Below are 20,318 nucleotides of genomic sequence, written 5' to 3'. Positions count from 1 at the left end.
CCAAAATCAAAGCTTTTCATAAACACTAATATAAATACAAAGACCAAGACTATAGGTACTAGGAGAAGCTAATTATCCTTTGGATAACTCATACAAGTTGGCAATATCAAGTGACCTTTGAAATATTATACCTCACTGGGGGCAGCTAGGTGGCGCAGTGGATAAAGCACCAGCCCTGGATTCAGGAGGACCTGAGTTCAAATTTGACCCCAGCCACTTGACACTTACTAGCTGTGTGACCTTGGGCAAGTCACTTAACCCTCATTGCCTCACCAAAAACAACAACAACGAAATATTATAGCTCACTTCCTTCATGAGCTATCCTTTAACCCTCTTCCCCTCAATTACCAATAATTGTTCCTCTTGAAATTACCTTATATCAACTTTATCTCTGTACAGTGTGTATCCCTACAATAGAACACAAACTCTCTGCATCATTTTGGGGTTTTCTGTCTCCATAACCTTGGACAGGGGGTTGCAAAAAAAAAAAAAGCAGCTACTTAATAAATATTTAATTTAATTGAAAAAAAAAATCAGCTCCCAAGATCAAATTGCCTAATAGAAAATGGATGATGGAACGTGATGGAACAAAATATATAAAATAAAAATGGCAATGCTAAGGTATGAATTTTTCTTTATCTTAAGCAAATGGTATGACTTTTCAAAACAGAGAATGGAGGTATATGACTAACAAATCTTATCTGGTCAATTAGGATGCATCAGTATTTATATCATTACCTCTTTGTTGTAGGTTCTATTCTACCTCCTTGGACACTAGTGTCCTCTAGAGTGGCAGTAGCCAAAAGATCCATTGCTCTGGAGCCATCCTGCTGATAAGCCTCTCCAATAACTTGGGACGGGGCCCAGGACATCAGACCATCAGCAGGCCCGTGCTTGAACCCTGTCTGGTGTAGTAGAACCTGCCACAATTTATACTCTGCTACCAGAACCTTCAAGAGGCCAAGATCACCTCCATACCATTCAGAGGCATCAAAGGAGTGGCCTTCTATACTAGGTATGTAGTAGTGTATACTAATAATTTATTGTGAACTGAACTAAAAACTAAAATAATACATTTAATTCAATGCAATCTAGTAAGCATTTATTAATCACCTATTAAGTCTGAGACCTGGGGGTACAAAAACAAATGAAAAATAATTCTTGCCCTGAAGGAGCTTAGTATCTATTGGGGAGAACAAGCATTTTTATTTTAAAAAAAATTAACATAGTGGATAAAGCTCTGGACTGGAAATTAGGAAATGTTGGATTCAAATCCTGTCTCAGACACTTACTAGCTCTGTGACCCTGGATAAGTCACTTAACTTCTGTCTGCTTAGCCTTCATCATCTGTAAAATGGAAATAATAATATCACCTATTTCCCAGGGTTGTTGTGAGGATCAAATGAAAAAATATATCTAAAGTGCTCTGCAAACATTAAAGTACTGTGTATATGCTAGCTATTACTGTGGTGTTGCTGCAATTCAGAAAGGAAAATAATTTTAAATGATCAACATTAGTAAATTGTTTAAAACGTTTTTAAAAAGCAAGTGTTTTTAGCTGGATATTAACAAAAAAAGGTTTTTAAAGAGCAAACATGTCAGCTAGAAATGGTAAAGTTACATGCAAAAGAAATTCAGTTTTGTAAATTCTAAAGCTGCAGGTAGATGCATTCATACACACTCTAAAGCTTTATATTTTTAGTATCAAGAAAATAATTCACACCTACCAAGTTATATGCTTATTAAAATGTTTAAAAAGGATACAAAACATTTAAGTTCTCCCCAAAAATCTATACAGCCTGCCGTGTTTTCCCTTGAAACTTGACTAACTTGAGAAATGCCAAGCTCAAACGAAACATAAAATATGAATTTGCAGAAAATAGATCAGCAGGGAAAACATCAACATTTCACTAATGAATCAAATACTGTTAGCGCCACCCTGTGGTCAACCTCAAATAGTGGAAATCTACAATAATGGCGAAAAGGTTAACTCATTGGTTTTCCTCATACATATTTAAAAATGATTCCTCCATGCAAGAAGGTTATTTAAAAATAAAGAGCCTTATAACCTTTTAACTTTTTATTCAAGTCATTAATACTTAATAAATGGCACGGATAATTTCAAAAATGCATTCTGGTATAATAGTTTCATTCAAGTCAGACACAAAAGGTATACCTTTCTATATATAATAAGTATGCATTATGAAAAACTCTAAATGGACTGGATCACATTTAACATACAATAAGAGCTTACTATTTTTATATTTTCTTTAATTTCCTCCTTAACATGCTTGTATAAATCCAAATATTCACATAACTGGTCTGGTTAAAAACACAGCTGTAGCCATAAGTTGTGAAAGAAGTGACCTCAATTGTTAGATTTTTTAAAAGTTCTTTCCTTAAGTGGGTAGATTCTATTGAAATCTAAGAATTGTAAATGATTAAAATAAAGGTGATCTGTATGAACCGAGGCAAAGGGAAGGAATCTGGATCAGGAGAACAACATTCAATGTCTATTATAAATCAATAATGTAATAACGCAAATTAAAACAACACTGAAAGGCACCCAATTTCTGATTAATTCTAATGACCAATGCCGGACCTGAGGAATAGTGGATGAAAAGTACCTCCATTCCTTTGGTAGGCAGGTGACAGCCTATGGCCAGTTTGTGCTGGTATAGTTAGATTAGAGTGGAGCAATACTGAAGGCATGGGCAGAGAGGCTGTATTCAAATCCTGACTGTGAATAATTCCCTGCAAGTCACTTAATCATTTTCAGCCTCCCTTTCCTCATCTATAAAATGAAGGGGTTGGACTACATAGCCTTATGATTCCATGAGTCTTTGACTTCCACAAGAGTGCTAAACATTTAACACCAACCAACACAGGAGTACAAAAAGGGACAACTGAAATCAATAACATATTGATTTCATGAGGGAGACCTCAAAGAAGTTGCCCAGAAAACTGTTAAAGAAGTGGACCAAAAGTGTCCCTGAAGCACAAGCCTTATTTGGGATCCCTCTCCCTAGTATAATTTACTTGGAGTCAGAATCTGTCCTTATACATCAAGGCAATAAGGCAGATTACTGACTAGTCATTTGCTGTAGATGGCAAGAGGCAAGGGCTATCTGGTGTTTAGTGAGACCCCCAGGTATACACCACTGTATTAAATACTAATTGAAGCTTTAATTATTGGGTTCTCCAATCACAGTCCATGTACAACGACTGAGGCACAACTATTGAGGTACAATGATTCTCATCCTAAAGAAGACTTCAATGCTCAACTACCCTAGCATTTATGGGGCTGTCCTGGAATTAACAAGTACCCTGAAATGAAATTATTTAAAAACTGTTTTACTGGAACAGGTAAGAATAACAAGACTTTGTGTTTCTGAATAGTACCTTTCTTCCATGGATTTAAAGTGATTTGTCTATAAATATCCCCATTCACTTTCTCCTCCCCTAGAGTCTCAACCTCATTTTAATTGTGGGGGATAGATATGTCTGTGGCTTCTCAGAGGCTATGCCAATGGAACGCAAGCCCTGGTAGGTGTCACCAAGATGGAAAGACTTTTAAGTTTGTAAATCTGGTGAGGGGACTGTATGTCTCTCCTCTAAGGACCAGTCTATCTGTGTTCAGAAACTAATGGCAAGATTACATGTGTTTTTGGTCACACTAATTCATGAAGATAGTGTACTGTGGGATATAGGACTAATTCTCTGTGTCAGTTAAATGGGTACATACACCACTAAAATCACAGATCTTTCGATTATATTATTTTCCCCAATATTCTTGTGAGAGCTGGTTGTTGATAAATTGGGGTTTTTAACCTTTTGTATATGTTACCATCCCTTTTGGAAGTCTAGTGGAGTCTATGGATCCCTTTTCAGGAATGTTTTAGAAATACATAAAATATAAAAGGATCGTAAAGGAAACAAATTATATTGAAACAAAGTTGAAACTTTTTTTTCTATCCAAGTTCATGGCCCCTTTTGAGTTTGCCAAGACTGAAAATACTACAAAAGCAAACAAGTTCACTGAAACACCAGACACTTAAGAGTAAGAAGCTCTTGGTGTAAGTCCCACCTTCAACATAATTATCATGATGCAAGTCACTTATATTCCCTGAAATATTATTGTCTCATCATAAAATGGGAAGAATAATACTTTGCACTACTTATCACCAATGGACTGTTATGATGAAAGCACTAAATAATATCATACATATTTGATCAATTATTATTAAATAATAACAGTAACTAGCATTTATATAGCACTTTACGATTTACAAAAGCACGTTATAAAAATGTCCCATAACATCCCCATAACAACCCTGGGAAGTAGGTGCTAATTCCTGTTTTGTTTGTCTTTTGTTTTGTGGTGCAAAGGGGGTTAAGTGACTTGCCCAGGGTCACACAGCTAGTAAGTGTCAAGTGGCTGAGGCTAGATTTGAACTCAGGTCCTCCTGAATCCAGGGCCGGTGCTTTATCCACTGTGCCACCTAGCTGCCCCAAATTCTGTTTTAAAGATGAGGAAGCTGAAGTAGCCGGAGAGTAACTTGCCTGTGGTTACACTGCCAAGTAAGTGTCTGAAATTACAAATCACTATACTTCCCATTTTTTATTTACATTACTTTAAAAAGTTCATCTTATCCAATTTATTCTGGTTTGTTCATGACGGATTTCTGCTTTTATATTTTAAGAGTTTTTAATTGACACAAAAAATTAAGAACACATTTACCCTATTTCAAAAGACTTATCCGATGCTATTAATGATGATTGATTTAACATCATCTATGTGTCTTAACTCATTTCCTTAAAGTAAACAAACTTACGGAATGAATGAGTGGTCCTAACACAATGGCACTGTCCACACATCGGCCAGTCAAGACAATGTCAGCACCCAAATCAAGGGCTCGGCTTATTGGTCTTGCGCTATGGGAAACAAAGGAAACTTGGATTGACTATTTCATCAAGACTGGTTTTTAGTGAATAAAATATATCAGTATTTCATTACCAGTCCCCACATATAGCAGGTACTTAATAAATGTTTGTTGAATTTTGCTTTGTCGAACTGAATTTCTTCATTGACTCATCCATTCAATTTGTAAAATGATGTCAACAAAAAGATTTCCTAAATTTCCTCCATTTTACATTGAGAAAATTGAGGATTTTCTTTAGAATTATATCTAAACTAACTTTTCATATTTATATTTTAGTTCTGCAAATAAGGGCTCTCATTTTCCCTTTTTTTTCCTTTTAAAGCTTTTATTGATTGCTTTTTTTTTTAAGTGAGGCAATTGGGGTTAAGTGACTTGCCCAGGGTCACACAGCTAGTAAGTGTTTAAGTGTCTGAGCCGGATTTGAATCCAGGTACTTCCTGACTCCAGGGCCAGTGCTCTATCCACTGCGCCACCTAGCTGCCCTATTGATGGCTTTTTTAAAGTACCAGCTATCTCCCAGCATTCACCACTACTAATTGAACCTTCCTTGTAAAAAAAAAAAGAAAGGAAAGTAAAGAAAGAAAGAAGAAAGAAAGAAAGGAAAAAGTTAAGCAAAAACATAATTAAGAAGCATTTATTATAGGCCAGCAATGCATCCCAAACTAGGCTATTCAGAGCTAAATACATCATTATCAGTGTCAACAAGTATATGTTGAACATAAGACGTATATGGGGTACTTACCAGTTACAAAGACATATGGTCCCTGCTTTCAAGGAGCTCATAATCTAGTTAGGAAATTAGGAAATATAGATAAAAGAAAAAATGAAAGAGAGCATATGCTAAGGGGTGCACAAATATGACAGATAATAAATATTTGCAAGGGCTAAAAGGAGGGCTTCATCATCAAATGTCAATAGTTGAAGAAGCCCTCCCACCAGAGGTGGAGCTTATGTTGAGCCTAGAAAAGAGGAAGACTTACATAAGAGAGAAGAATATATGAGCATCATTTACATTCAGGCAAAGGAAATGGGTAAGCAAAACTTTCTGAGGTAGGAAATAACAGGATATTTGAGGGAATAAAGTAGATCACTTTAGCTGGAGCTAAGGGTTCACCTAGAGAATTAAGGGGAGATGAAAGAAATTAGGATAGACCTGTAGAGGGTCATGAATGGTGGTCTAAGAAGTGTGGACCTTGATCCTGGAGACTAGAGGCTCTTAAATTTTTGTGTCTCATGGTCCCCTTTGCCAGTCTGGTGAAACTTATGGAGCCCTTCTCAGAATAAGGTTTTAAAAATTCATAAAATAAAATACATAAGACTGCAAAGAAAACCAATGATTTTGAATGCAGTTATCAAATTTTTAAGAAGTTAATGGGCCCCACCAAGAATTGGAATTGAGGGGATGTCCATGAATTGGAGAATGGCTGAACAAGTTGTGGTATATGCTTGTAATGGAATATTATTGTGCTATAAGAAGTGACAGGCAGGGTGATTTCAGAAAAACCTGGAAAGATTTTACATGAACTGATGATGCAGAATGAAGTGAACCAGAACTAGGAGAACAATGTACATAATAACTGTAACATTGTATGATCAACTGTGAATGACTTAGCTATTCTCAGCAATACAGTGATCTGGGGCAATTCCTAAGGACTCACGATGAAATGTTATCCACATCCAGAAAAAGAAATGATGGCGTCTGAATGAAGATTGAAGCATACTATTTTTCCACTTTCTTTTCTTTCTTTCTTTTTTTTGGTTTGAATTTTCTTCCACAAAATGACTAATATGGAAATATATTTTACATGATTGTGCATGTATAACCTATAGTAGAATGCTTACTCTCTCAGGGGTGGGGAGGAAGGGAAGACAGAATTTAGAACTCAAAACTTTTTTAAAAAATCAAATATTAAAAATTGTATTTACATATAATTAGGAAAAATAAAATATATTAGAAAATAAAGTTCATGGGCACCAGACAAATAAACTGTTGTAGATTATGGGGTATGATTGACTCTCTGAGCAAGAAGGGTTCACAAGTAGGAGTTATACTGATTCCTCATCATGGCATGGAAGGATACATCAGTAAGCTCCAATAGCTTGTATGAAACTTCAAATACAGTTGTAGTAGAAGGTTGTATCTGCCATCCAAGGGGAATTATCAGTTTTCCACTCAGTGGGAAACTTTTTGGCCATGATCCTATTCCATAGGATGGATGGAGTGGAATGAGAAGAAATTGGATATAAGGAAACATGTAACAGTTGTTGTGAGAAGGCTTGACTAGGAGAATAGTAGTAATGAAGATAGAAGGAAGAGACAAATTCAAGAAATATTACAGTTCTGACAAAGAAAGAACTAGCCACCCAAACTTGGGTGCCCCCTCCTCCATGAAGCCCTGTCCCATCACCTCACCTAACTAAAAGTAATTTCTTCCTCCCTTCTTAGATTTCTTGATGCATTTTTCCCTGGACCTCTCCTTGGTACTGATCACGACTTTCCCTTTTATCATATGCATATAAGTTCTTTCTCCAAGTAAATTATAAGTCCATTGAAGACAGGGTCTTTTCATATGTATCAGTGTATCCCCTGTATCTAGCATAGTATCTCCCATAATTTAATGAGGATTTATTAAATACTGTGCTAAGAGCTGGGGATGCAAAGGCAAATAGTCCATGCCCTCTAGGAGCTTTCATCTAGCCAAGAGAAACTAATGGTACAAGATATGAATAAAACAAAATAATTACAAAGCAATTTGTGTAGATGGCAGCACTTAAAGTGAGTCTTAAAGGGAGTTACAGATTCCAAGAGGCAAGGGTGAGGAGGGGTATGTAGTCTATGCAAAGACACAGGGGGAGAAGGAGAGAGAGAGAGAAGGAGAGAGAGAGAGGAGAGAGAAAGAGAGAGAGAGAGAGAGAGAGAGAGAAAGAGAGAGAGAGAGAAAGAGAGAGAGAGGAGATGTTAAGTGCTCATTAAATCTTGTTAAACTTAAATCACTTGTTTGCATACCATTATGCAATGAAGAGAGAGACAAAATGAGTCCAGAATGACTCCAAGGTAGATAGGTGGAAGGTACCGCTGATAAAATGGAGTCTGGAAGAGCAACTAGGTATGGAAAGAACCAAACCAAAACCAAACCATGAGTTCATTTTTAGACATGTTAAGTTGAAGTGATAAAAACCACGTGGAGACTTTTAGGGGGTGAGACTCACTGGAGAGGTGGAGAGATCAATTTTAAAGATATAGATGTGGAAGTGAAACATGGAGAGGTGATAATTGAAGCCATGAAAATGTAGGACCCCACTAAGAGATGGAGTATATAAGATGAGCAGAAGGTTGAGAACTGAGCCTAGAGCAGGTATCTCTTCCACCTATAACCTCTGCCTCTTAAAACAAAACCAAACCTGTAAGGCAAAGCATCACTTTAATTGCAGACCTCTGATCTGCCAATGGAAGAAACAACAAGAGGGGGAAAAAAAACTCACCCAAGGTACACATTCATACTTTGAATGGTGTCTGGAATGGCTTTCCATTCTCAATATCTGTAATCCCCAATCCTTTTAGTTTATCTTTCTGTTAAGAAATGAAAATATTTAATATTTCACAAAATTTGTTTAGAAAGGGATTAATGACAAACTCCATAAAATATAACTTATTTTAATATAATATATTCCTATACAACCTTATATTACAATAGTAATACAAATTATAAGATGAAGACGAAATCCATTCAGTTTTTTCAGTCATATCATCAAGTTCACTATAACACGTTTATTCCTGTATTCTTCATTTACTTTGTTGATACGGAAAGGATAAATTCCCATATAACCAACTTTTTAGGATCATAAATCTGAAAGGGACCTGAGTCTTCCTCGATAAGTCTTTCATTTTACAGTGAGTAAAATGAATCCATTTAAGTGACTTAAACCAAAATTGTACAGGTAGTAAGTATCAAAAGATGGATTTGAACCCTGGTCCTTGAAATCTAGAACTAGTGTTCTTTCCACTGGACCATGCTGTCTCTTATCCATAAGGCCTTATTCATGTAGTAGTCAATCCATCATAACATTATGAAGGTATTTTAGTATTTTTTTGGTCCATCCTCATGATTTTATTGACTTAGGGAAGTTTCTAGTGTGGACACTCACTTCCAGGAAGTAGTTCAACAATCTGTAACTAATTTTAGAGCTGCCTAAGGCACTGAGAAGTAAGCAAAATGCTCATGGTAACATAGCTAGTATGCCACGAAGGAAAGATTTGGACCCATGTCTTCCCAATGCCCAAGCCAGTCCTCTGTCACCAAAGCAGCCTGGTATAGAGACCAAAGTTGGGTTAGGAAAATGGGAGGCTTGATTTTTGCTTCATCTACTTAGATGTATAGTCCTGGACAAGTCATATATCTTCACTAAACCTCTCTTTCCTTACCTATAAAATGAGTGTAATAGCAGTTCCCCTCACTGGCTTGCTGTGAGGATCATGTGACATAATGTGTGTAACTCAATTTATAAATCTTAAAGCACTATATCCGTGTCAGCTGTTTTTTAATTATCACTATGCACTGATGCCTAATGTATGACTATTAATTAATGTTTCAATAAGAATAATACAAGGTTAGACATTACTAGCTCTTTATGGTTTTACAAAGCATGTTCCTCATGAGGTAGATATGTGAGAATATTACTCCGCAGGCCCCTTTGCTGAGAAAGCATGAGATGACCTTTCTGAGTTTTCTAGGTCAAATTGGCATCCTGGAAGTTGCCTCTCTATTCATGGTCTGCCTTTTAAGCATGTCAATCATGCACTTGAATGCTACCAGCCAATTAGCTTGGAGCTGTGGTGGGGGCACCGCCCCTCTTTCCTGTTCCACAGAGAGCTTCAGGTTGAACTGAGTGAGACTCTCTTTGGAAGCCTGAGCTGCTAGGTGAAGGAGGTTTTCTCTCTTTCTAGCATAGATCTAGCAAGGTTCTTCTATTTTTTCAGAGACATGACTGCTCTCTTTACTAACTTCTAATGTACTTTAATAAATGTTTAATGCCTAAACAGTTTGTTGAAGCTTCTAATTATAAGTAATCCTAGCTAGTTTCCCCTCCCATGGTATATGGGAGGAAGGGGAGGAGGCAATAGCAAAGTTTCAGAAAAACCCAGAAAGACTTCAGAAAGTGGTGCTTAAGCTGAGTTTTGAAAGAAACTAGGATTTCTAATAATAATAATAATAGCATTTAAAGAGGGGTCTAACAGTGGAGAAGTGCTTTACATACACTATCTCATCTCCACCTTTACAACAACCCTGGAAGGTAGATCCTATTATCCTTATTTTACAGATAAGGAAACTGAGGCTGACAGAGGTTAAGTGACTTGCCCAGGATCATGCAGATTGTAAATGCAACAACAGGGAGATTTGAATCCAGGTCCTCCTGATTCCAAGTCCAATGTCATAGCTACCATACCAGTGACTTGCTAGATCATACAAGTAGTAAAATGGCAGGGTCTGATATTTGAACCTTCATCTTCTGAATCTAAATCCAGGATTTGTTTGAACTCAGGTCTTCAGTGCTCTTTCTATCTGCTATGCAACCTAGTGAGGTAAAGGGAGAGGACATTGTAGGCAGAGAAGGCAGCTGCTGCAGAAGTCATGGTGGGAAATGGGGTTGGAATGTTCTGTAGGAGAATGCAGTAAGAAGACATTTCGGCTAGACCGAAATATTATTACCCCTTACTTTAGACACAGGAAAGTGATGAGTCAGAAAGCTTAAGACCTGTCCATGGATCACGTAGCTAGTAATTGTTGGAGGTAAAATTATTATGCCCAGATTTCCTGACTCCCAAGTTCAGTACTCTTTCCATCTCCATTGTACAGTCTCAAAAGAATATGTTGGGACAAAAAAAATATATGTTGGGAACGTTTTTTTTCCTAATTTATTCTTTGGGAGTTGTTGATTTAGGAGTTGTTTTTGGCTAAGAGAAAATAAACTAGATATAGAAGAACTGCTGGCATATCTTCACATATAATCAAACCCAAAGGCCAATTCCATTAGAAATAAACAAAAAGATCTGGGAAAGATATCAAAGAGCATAAATTTTCTTCAGAAGGCCTAAAAAGAATCATAATTTTATCTATGTAAATGATGCTTACAGTTTAGCTAAGAAAATAATTAGCTTATTTTGGAATGTATTCTAGTTCAAAAGGTCAAGTAACTAAGCTAATTGATTATTTATCCAAGTGTTTATGATAATTAAGGTCATTATTGACCATTATAATTAAAACTGTGTTTGTATTTTCTAAGTTTGAAATTCAATAGATCTTGGGGCAGCTAGATGGTGCAGTGGATAGAGCACTGGCCTGGAGTCAGGAATACCTGAGTTCAAATCCAAACCTCAGACACTTTACACTTACTAGCTGTGTGACCCGGGCAAGTCACTTAACCCCAGATTGCCTCACTAAAAAACAAAAACAAAAAACAAAACCCAATACAATAGATCTTGAATTTCCATCCAGGAAGCTAAGTTCAGTGAACACAATGAAGGACACCTCCCCCATTAAAGTAACAAGGAGGACTTTTGCAAATATTTGGACTTTTCAACTAAAGTATAAATGAGAGGCAAATTAATGAATTTCTTTTCCTGCAGAGTCATTTGGCAGTAAAAATGGCAGCAGGATTAACAATGCAGACAATAGAGAGATACTCTCTAGCCCACATGTCTGGTCATGAACACAGATTCAGCTCCATGTTCAAGGAAGAACTGGAATAAACTCAAATCCTTTTTAGCGTTCTTTCCTCTGAATGAGGAAATTAAAGATTTGCAGTAGCTAGGTGGTACAGTCAATACAGGCCTAGAATTAGGGAGACATGCTTCAAATTTGACCTCAGAGACTTAATAGTTTCACTATCTGGTAAGTCACTTAAATCTCTGCTTGCTTCTGTTTCTTCATCAAAGGAGATAATAATAGTACCTACCTCTGAGAGTTTGTTCTGAGATCAAATGAGATAACATATGTAAAGCCCATTGCAAACCTTAAAGTGCTATATTAATGCTGCTGCTGATGAAGATAAAGAATGGCTTCCTCAGAAAAAGGACACTGAGCACTATCCCATGTACCATTCTGTTACAAATACATCTGATGGCGCAGTGGATAGAGCACCGGTCCTGGAGTCAGGAGTACCTGAGTTCAGGGTCCAGCCTCAGACACTTAACACTTACTAGCTGTGTGACCCTGGCAAAGTCACTTGACCCCAATTGCCTCACTAAAACAAAAAAAGAAAACAAAACAAAAAAACCCAAATACATCTGAATCTTCTGTTGTTGAATATGGTGATATTTGTCAAAATCTAGCACTGGCTGTAAATGCATGGTTATACATCTAGCTCTAGGATTCAATCCCGGATCTTCTTTTTATTTGTTTTTATTTTGTTTTGGGTGAGGCAATTGGGGTTAAGTGACTTGCCCATGGTCACACAGCTAGTAAGTGTCAAGTGTCTGAGCCAGATTTGAACTCAGGTCCTCCTGAATCCATGGGCCGGTGCTTTATTCACTGCACCACCTAACTGCCCCTCCAGATCTTCTAATTCTCAGATTAACATCCTATGTGTACTCATGCTCAAGTCACTTCTTGAATCTCAGATTCCTTCTTTGCAAATGGGAATTATAATATTTGCACTATTGCCTCAAAAGTTTATAAGGAAAAATATTTGTAGACCTTAAAGAACTATATAAATATGAGTTACCAGTAGTAGTAGAGTAGTAGTAGTGATGGAGGAATTATAACAGTAGCCGTGATAATAGTAGTAGTAGTTATAAAAGTAGTAGTAGTATTAGTTATAATAATGGTAACCTATGTTTAAATTTAGTCGTATATACGGTCTGAAAGTGTTGTTTTTTTCTCCCTTATTAAACTTTTGAGGCAAGGGTGCCTCTATAGGCAACAGGAGAATTTAATAGAAAAAATAACGGAATGAAAAAAAGGTTTAGCAACTTTTTGGATCTCAGTCTTCAGAGAATGTTTTTGAACATCAATAATTTCACTCAAGATCATAAAAGTAGAAAAAGAAATAACTTAGAAGCCATCAGATGCACACTATATATTTTATAGATAAGGAAATAAATCTTGAAGAGGTACACAGGATCATAGATTGAGAGCTAGAAGGGACCTTAGAGTCCAGAGTCCACATCCCCCACCTCAGACCCCCATTTTATAGATGAAGAGGCTAAGACACAGGTTAAATGATCTGTCAATGGTCATACAGATAATAAGGCCTTATAGGGGGTTACTGGCCAGTTGTCTTGACTTTTGTTCTTGCCACTAGACTTTGATGACTTTGGAGAGAGAGTGAGGCTGACAACTACTCTGCCAAGCTCTGCCTAACTTAAATCCAAGTCTCAAGCAAGTTAAGGCATCGCCTTGGTGATGTCATTGGTCCTCTTGATAACGAACAACAGGATAAACAACAGCAGCCTGATAAGGGAATTGAATCCTAGGTCCTTCCAACCCCAAGTCCAGTATCATATTGACCAGACCAATGACTTGCCCAAGATCACATGTTAGTAAATGGCAGAGCCAAGGTTTGAGCCTCAGCCCTCTGGATCTAAATCCAAGATTTGTTCCCACTGTATCACTCTGCCTCCAATAAAAACCAAAATAAACTGAGATCCTCAGTGACAACTCCCAACATGTTTCTTGTGCATATGTACATTCATAAATTCTCCTACCTCTTCCCATTATGTCATCCCCGGGTGATAACTGCTATTTTCAAATCCACATCAGCCTTCTTTGCCACCCTGTGAAGAGCCTTGGCACAAGCAAGGGGATTGGTCCCACCAGCATTGCTGATAACACGAATGCCTGCAAAAAAAGACCATGAAGTCTTTTATTTAGTTGTTATTACATGGTAGTTGATCAGTTTACTGTCCCCACTCACAATTTTTGCTATATTGTTCACCAGTGGCTTCATGTGTCGATGGCAGCTTATAAGTTTCTTGTGGCCTGGGATAGTTTACACGTTGTTCAGAGACCATAGTGACTGCCTCATGCTAGGCACGTAAAAGGAATTCAATAATTACTAAAAAACACTTTGAGGAAAGGTTAGGAAAACCCAGCTCTTACAATTATTATTAATCACAAAGAAAAGGAAGAAGAGTCTAAAACACAAGGACCATTTAGAAACTTTGTCAGCACTTTTTAGAATATTAAAAAGATTAATTTTTCCCTTCATGACTAATTTTTTTCATGACTATTTTTAAAGGTATAAAATAGTTCCTCCTAGTGGAAAAGTAATCACAGCAACTCCATTGGAAGGGATTTAGAAGTCATCAGGTTTGATGTTAGGTTGAACCTATGCAGAGCCCTCTCTCCAACAATCCGTGGAAGAAGTAATGCGACTTCTTGAATTTCTATGGTGAAATTCTTCTTGAATTTCTATGGTCATGTGCAGCCCAATACCAATACAAAGCAACCCACTCCACTTATGGCCAGTTGCAATTCTCAGGAACATTTTCTTTTGTCATGTCAAAACCTGCATCTCATACACCTTCACAGAATCACAGAATTTCAGAATTAGAAAGAGTTCTAGCAATGTTGAAGTCCAATCACTGAAATATTAAAAGAATTCTCCCTACAACAATATCTGGCAAGTTTGACATGTAGCTTTGATTGAAATCTTCCAATAAAGACATCCCTCTACCTAATTTTCTTCTGACATCAAGCTGAAAAATAGCTTTGCATCTGTACCCCATTATGTAGAGGCTTCATCAATCAAACATGAGTTAGTAGATTCACCTACTTTACTTTCTGGGTCAGCTCACTCACTATAACTTGCTCTCATACTGTTAGGTCCTGGGTTCCCAGAGATAGATCACCACTACACAGTTATACTCAAATTGTCTCAGAGTGCTAGGAATGACCTTATCGAGGGGAATACGCTCCCCTTATCACTTTAGCTTTCAATAGCACACCAATATTTTTCTATTTATACAGTCACTTAAAACTATGACACAGATATTAAACATAAACCATTTGCTTAGCAATAAGTAAAAATAAATATATGTGTATATTAAAAAGAGTTCATGACATAACAAAATATGTCACAATTCACACTTAACCTGGGTCATACTCTTCCCACCAACAAACTCAATATCTTTGGAGGAGAAACACAAGAAACTTGGGAGGAAGCACATGAGGAAGGAAAATCCATATGCCTAGGGAACTAAAAAACTCTGGAAGTCAAGCATTGATGTCATCGGGGCCATTCAGGAACATCTTTGAATCAAACTAATTCTCAGCTAATGGCTTGCCTGTTGGTCCTCACCATCCTCCAGGTGAGCAAATCCGCTTCTCTTCTATATATGAATTAGCATTACAATTCTTTCAATTTACAATCACCACAGGATGCTGAGATGTTCAATCAGAACAGAACTCCCAGCGAAGAGCCCAGGTCGACAATCTGGACAAAGCAAAACCAGCATAATCAGCTCTTCTTATGCAGTAAAAACATAAAGCAAGTACCTGTTCTTTCCTTTTTTCCTTTGCCGTCTCAAAAAGCAAAAAGAATAAAAATCAAATCTGAGAAGATTTACCTCTCTTAAAGCTTTAGAGAAATAGCTGGAATTGTAGTATTCAGCTAATCACAAACTTGCAGCCAAAACTTCTTGTCAGCTTGACTGCTCTTGCTCTTGATCTCTCTAAATAGTTCTCCCAACCTGTTTTTCCCCCTCTCCTAAACTTTCATCTCAGTCTTCTTTTCTATCTTCTATAGTTTCAGTGACATTTATGAGACCCTCCTAGCTCCCAAACTTTCACTGCTATCTTTCATAACTATATGCCTCAGTGTAAAATTCTTAACCAATAAAGGAATAAAGGAGTTGATAAAAGATTAATAGATAAATTCTTTTTTTCATGTAATAGTATTTATTTTTTTCCAATTACATGTAAAGATAGTTTTCAACATTCATTTTTGTAAGATTTTGAGTTTCAAAATTTCTCTCCCTCTCTTGCTTCCCTCCCTAAGATAGCATACCACCTGATTAAAGGTTATACATGTACAAATCATGTAAACATTTCCACATTAGTCATATTGTAAAAAAAGAATTCGAACAAAAAGGGAAAAACCATGAGAGAAAAAAACAACAACAAAAAGTGAAAATGGTATGCCTCAATCTATATTCAGACCTGTAGTTCTTTCTCTGGATGTAGATAGCACTTCCCACCAGTGAGTCTTTTGGAATCGTCTTAAAATCAGTGTATTGCTGAGAAAGAGCTAAGTCTTTCATGTTGATCATCACACAATTTGCTGTTACCGTGTAACAATGTTCTCCTGGTTCTGCTCACTCCAATCTGCATCAGTTCATGTACGTCTTTCCAGGCTACTCTGAATCATCTTCTCATCATAATTTCTATAGCACAGTACTATTCCATTACATTCATATATCACAACTTGTTCAGCCATTCCCCCAATTGATGGGTATCCCCTCAATGTCCAATTCTAGCCACCAGAAAAAGAGGTGTTGTAAATATTTTTGTACATGTGGGTCCTTTTTCCCTTTTTATGATCTCTTTCGGGATACAGAATTAGTAATAAAGAAAATAACTACATAATGTTTATGAGTTTTTGAATGAACCAAATCAATGCTACTAATGATAAAAGAAAAACAGTCATTGCAGGGTAAACCCTTTACATCAAATATTCAGTGATTCAATTCAGTAAGCATTTATTATGTTCTGTGTGCTGGGCATTTGTTAGGCTTGGGGATACAAAGACAAAACGAAACATTATCTGTCCTCAAGGAGGTTTACATTTCTATGTGAAGAAACAACAGAAACACTGATAAGTAAATACAAAAATATACAAAGTAATTATAAATTTCAGCAATGAAATTTCAAGATGGAAGGGCAACTAGGTGGTGCAGTGGGTAGAGCACTGGCCCTGGAGTCAGGAGTTTCTGAGTTCAAATCTGGCCCTCAGACATTTGACCTTACTAGTTGTGTTGACCCTGGGCAAGTCACTTAAACCCCAATTGCCTCACCAAAAAAAAAAGAGAAAGAAAGAAAGAAAGAAATTTCAAGATGGATGGGAGAAGGCACTAGCAACAGGGAAAGATCAAGACAGCTTCCTGTAGGAGGCAGCATTGGAGCTAAGATTTAAAGGGAAGATAGGCATTCTATTAAGTGAAGATGAGGAGGGGAATACTCCAGGCATCAAGTACAGCCTGTACAAAGTCATGCAAACATGAGAGGAATTGTTGCTTTAGACTCAGTATCCCTAGGACCTAGTCCTAGCATGTACCTTGAACATAATAAGGGCACTTAATAAATGTTTGTTAAACTAAAATGGGAAACCCATAAGCATAAGCCAGTCAATCAGCAAACATTTAATTAAGTGCCTACTACTGGCACTTAATTGATTAATTAATACATTGTAGTAAGAGCTGGGGATGCAAAAGAAAGGCAAAAACATGGTCCCCTCCGTGCTCTCAAGAAGCTCATATCCTAATTGGGGAGACAACGGAGCCACCAATTACACAAAACAATTTACAATACATACACACATGCACATCCATAGACATATATATATATGTATTTTTTTTTAAGTGCATGTGCAACTAATAGTGGGAGCAGAAGGTGAGACTGGAGGTGAATCTTGATGGAAGACAAGGGAAGCCTGGAGGCCAAGGTGAGCAAGGAGAACATTGCAAGCTCATAGGCAGCAGTGAGAAGATATAGAGATACGGTGATGTTTGAAGAACAGCAAGGAGACCAGTGTTAATGGGGTCATAGAGGTAAGTGAAAGAGAGTAAAGCACAAGAAGGCAGGAAATGTAGAAGGAGTCAGGTTTGAATACCCAGATGAACTACAAAGGACTTATGAAGGAAGACACTCTCTGCATTCAGAAAAGAACTGAATAATAGAAGTACGGATAGAATGATTTTACATATATTTGTGTCTCATGATAGCCATCTTAGGGTGGGGGGGAAGAAAAGAAAGAAATTTACATGATAACTTTTTTTTGGGGGGGGGCAGGACAATGGGGGTTAAGTGACCTGCCCAGGGTCACACAGCTAGTAAGTTGTCAAGTGGTCAAGTGTCTGAGGCCAAGTTTGAACTCAGGTCCTCCTGAATCTAGGGCCAGTGCTTTATCCACTGCACCACCTAGCTGCCTCTGATAACTTTTATTATTTTTAAAAGGATAGCAAATTATACATAAGAGATTTGCAAAATGTGCAACAGATTGCACATAATAGATGTGCAATCATCTTTTTTTATTCTACCATGTTATGGAAATGCCTGTGTCTAATTCATAAATTAAAAATAAAATACATTAAAATTTATTAATCAACAATATATAAAAAAAGACAAACTAAAGATTTTGCATGTAATGCGGAGGCATAGGGAGCCACTACTGTTTTTTGAGTTGGTGTGTGTGTGTGTGTGTGTGTGTGTAGTGTGTGTGTGTGAGAGAGAGAGAGAGAGAGAGAGAGAGAGAGAGAGAGGGAGAGAGAGAGAGAGAGAGAGAGAGAGCACTTTAGGAAAATGAATTTGATAGCTGAAATGGAGGACATGCTGAAGTTGGGAGACACTTAATTCATGTAAACCAACCAGCAGGCTATTGCAATAGTCCAGGCATGAGGTAATGAGAGCCTCTACCAGAGTGACAGCACTGTGAGTGGAGATATGGAATGTCTTTGAGAGCTTGTTATGTAGATAGAAGCAAAACCTGGCAATAGATTAGATATGTGGAGTGACTGCAAGTGAGGAACTGATGATGGTACAGGGGTCATAGGCTTGAGTAATTGCAAGGAATACGGTATACTCAAAAATAATAAGGCAGTTTGGAAGAGATTTTTGGGGAGGAAAGATAATGAGTTCAGTTTTAGAAATGTTGAGTTTAGATGTCTACTGGACATACAGTTCAAGTTATCCAATCGACAGTAATACTTGATTTCAGGGAAGAAGATTAGGACGGAATAAATAGATTTTAGAGTCATTTACATAGAGATGGTAATTGAACCTATGGGAGTTAATGAGACTATCAAGTGAGACTGTGCAGAGGATGAGGTCTGGCTGTTCTTCAAGAACCTGTTTCTAAAAATTCTTCCCCAGAAACTAGCAGATCCCACACCTCCAACACTCATATCGTCAGCTTCATGGCTTAAGGGGTCAATAAATGCTTTTATTTATTCAGTCAATCAGTCAATCAAGCATTTATTAAATGCTGACACTGTGCTAAACCCTGGGGATACAAAAAGAGTAAAAAAAAAACAGACCTGAAAGAACTTATATTCTAATAGGGGAAGACAGCCTGTAAATAATGAGGCACACAGGAGATACATACAGAGAAAATGGAACACTATCTAAGAGGGAAAGGCACTAGTATCTGGGGAGACCAGTAAAATCCTCCAGTAGAAGTAGAATTTGAGCTGAGTCTTGAAGAAAGTAAGGGAAACTACAAGGCAGAGGGGAGGGTACAGAATATTATTCCAAGCAAATAGACAAAGGATCTATCATGTCTGAGGAGCTGCAAGCAGGCCAGTATAGCTAGATTTAGAATGTATGGAGGGGAGTCAAGTGTAAGAAAACTGGTAAGGTAAAAAGAAGTCAGTTCATCCATAAAACCTAGGATTACCAGATAGGATTATTTTCCTCCCTATCAAGTCACCATGTTCTATTAGTCCTTGTTGTCATGGCCCCATGCCAACCTTTAGCTGCACCCAAAGAATCAAGCCCAACACCTATTAATCATGATCAAGCAAGAAGAAGAGCTAAACAAGAGGTTCTACATTCAGAGAGGCAATGAACTTAACTCCAGTACCTTGTCTGCTGATGGAACTATCAGTCTAAGGAGAGGAAGCGGCATCAGCATACAATAAGCATCACTGAGTCACTAGACGTTTTCTATCAACACTACCCTATGAGGGCCTCAGCTGTAAGTCTTGGAGAGGCATTCTGGAGGACAATGGTGCTTAGCCCCACTGAGAATGGTGATGTGTCGAATAAGGAGAAGATATAGATTACATTGCTTCTAACCTAAAAGAATGTGCCTTGGGGCGGGAGGGGGGCAAGAAAAGTGTTGGAGACAGACCAGTCCAGTTATCCCTTTCTTAGTCTATTCCCCTCAACCTCCTCTATGCTGATTCTTCAGCTTGGAATCCCTGCCATAAACTTCTTTTTTTACTTCGTTGAATCCTTTGGACATGGTTATCCTGTGACTTCTGACTTCATCTAGCATGGTATCCTGTTTACTCTCCTGATCAAGACTCAGACCATATTCTCTTTCCCCAGGGAGGTTTCCCCTCCTCACAATGAAAGCCCTTTCCTCCCAAGAGGCACTGGTTTTCACAATTCTATGGATCTGGATACAATGCCGTGAACTGGCAGAATTCTTATAGAA

At 37.5% G+C, this 20,318-nt stretch overlaps 1 protein-coding gene across 1 annotated transcript in view; it reads right to left on the bottom strand.

Moving 5' to 3' along the window:
* The window catches only part of LOC122732476, a 141,304-nt gene that overhangs the window by 105,219 nt on the left and 15,767 nt on the right, over positions 1–20,318 (bottom strand). Inside the window, exons 4-6 of the mRNA XM_043972645.1 lie at positions 13,648–13,780; positions 8,427–8,514; positions 4,836–4,935 (exon numbers count right to left, since the gene is read on the bottom strand). Coding sequence (XP_043828580.1) covers positions 4,836–4,935; positions 8,427–8,443 — 117 coding nt within the window. The 5' untranslated portion in view covers positions 8,444–8,514; positions 13,648–13,780. The remainder of the gene's footprint in view (positions 1–4,835; positions 4,936–8,426; positions 8,515–13,647; positions 13,781–20,318) is intronic.

Source organism: Dromiciops gliroides, chromosome 6 (genome assembly GCF_019393635.1).
Source record: "Dromiciops gliroides isolate mDroGli1 chromosome 6, mDroGli1.pri, whole genome shotgun sequence".
Classification (NCBI taxonomy): Eukaryota; Metazoa; Chordata; class Mammalia; order Microbiotheria; family Microbiotheriidae; genus Dromiciops; species Dromiciops gliroides.
This window is presented reverse-complemented; position numbering and strand designations above follow the sequence as displayed.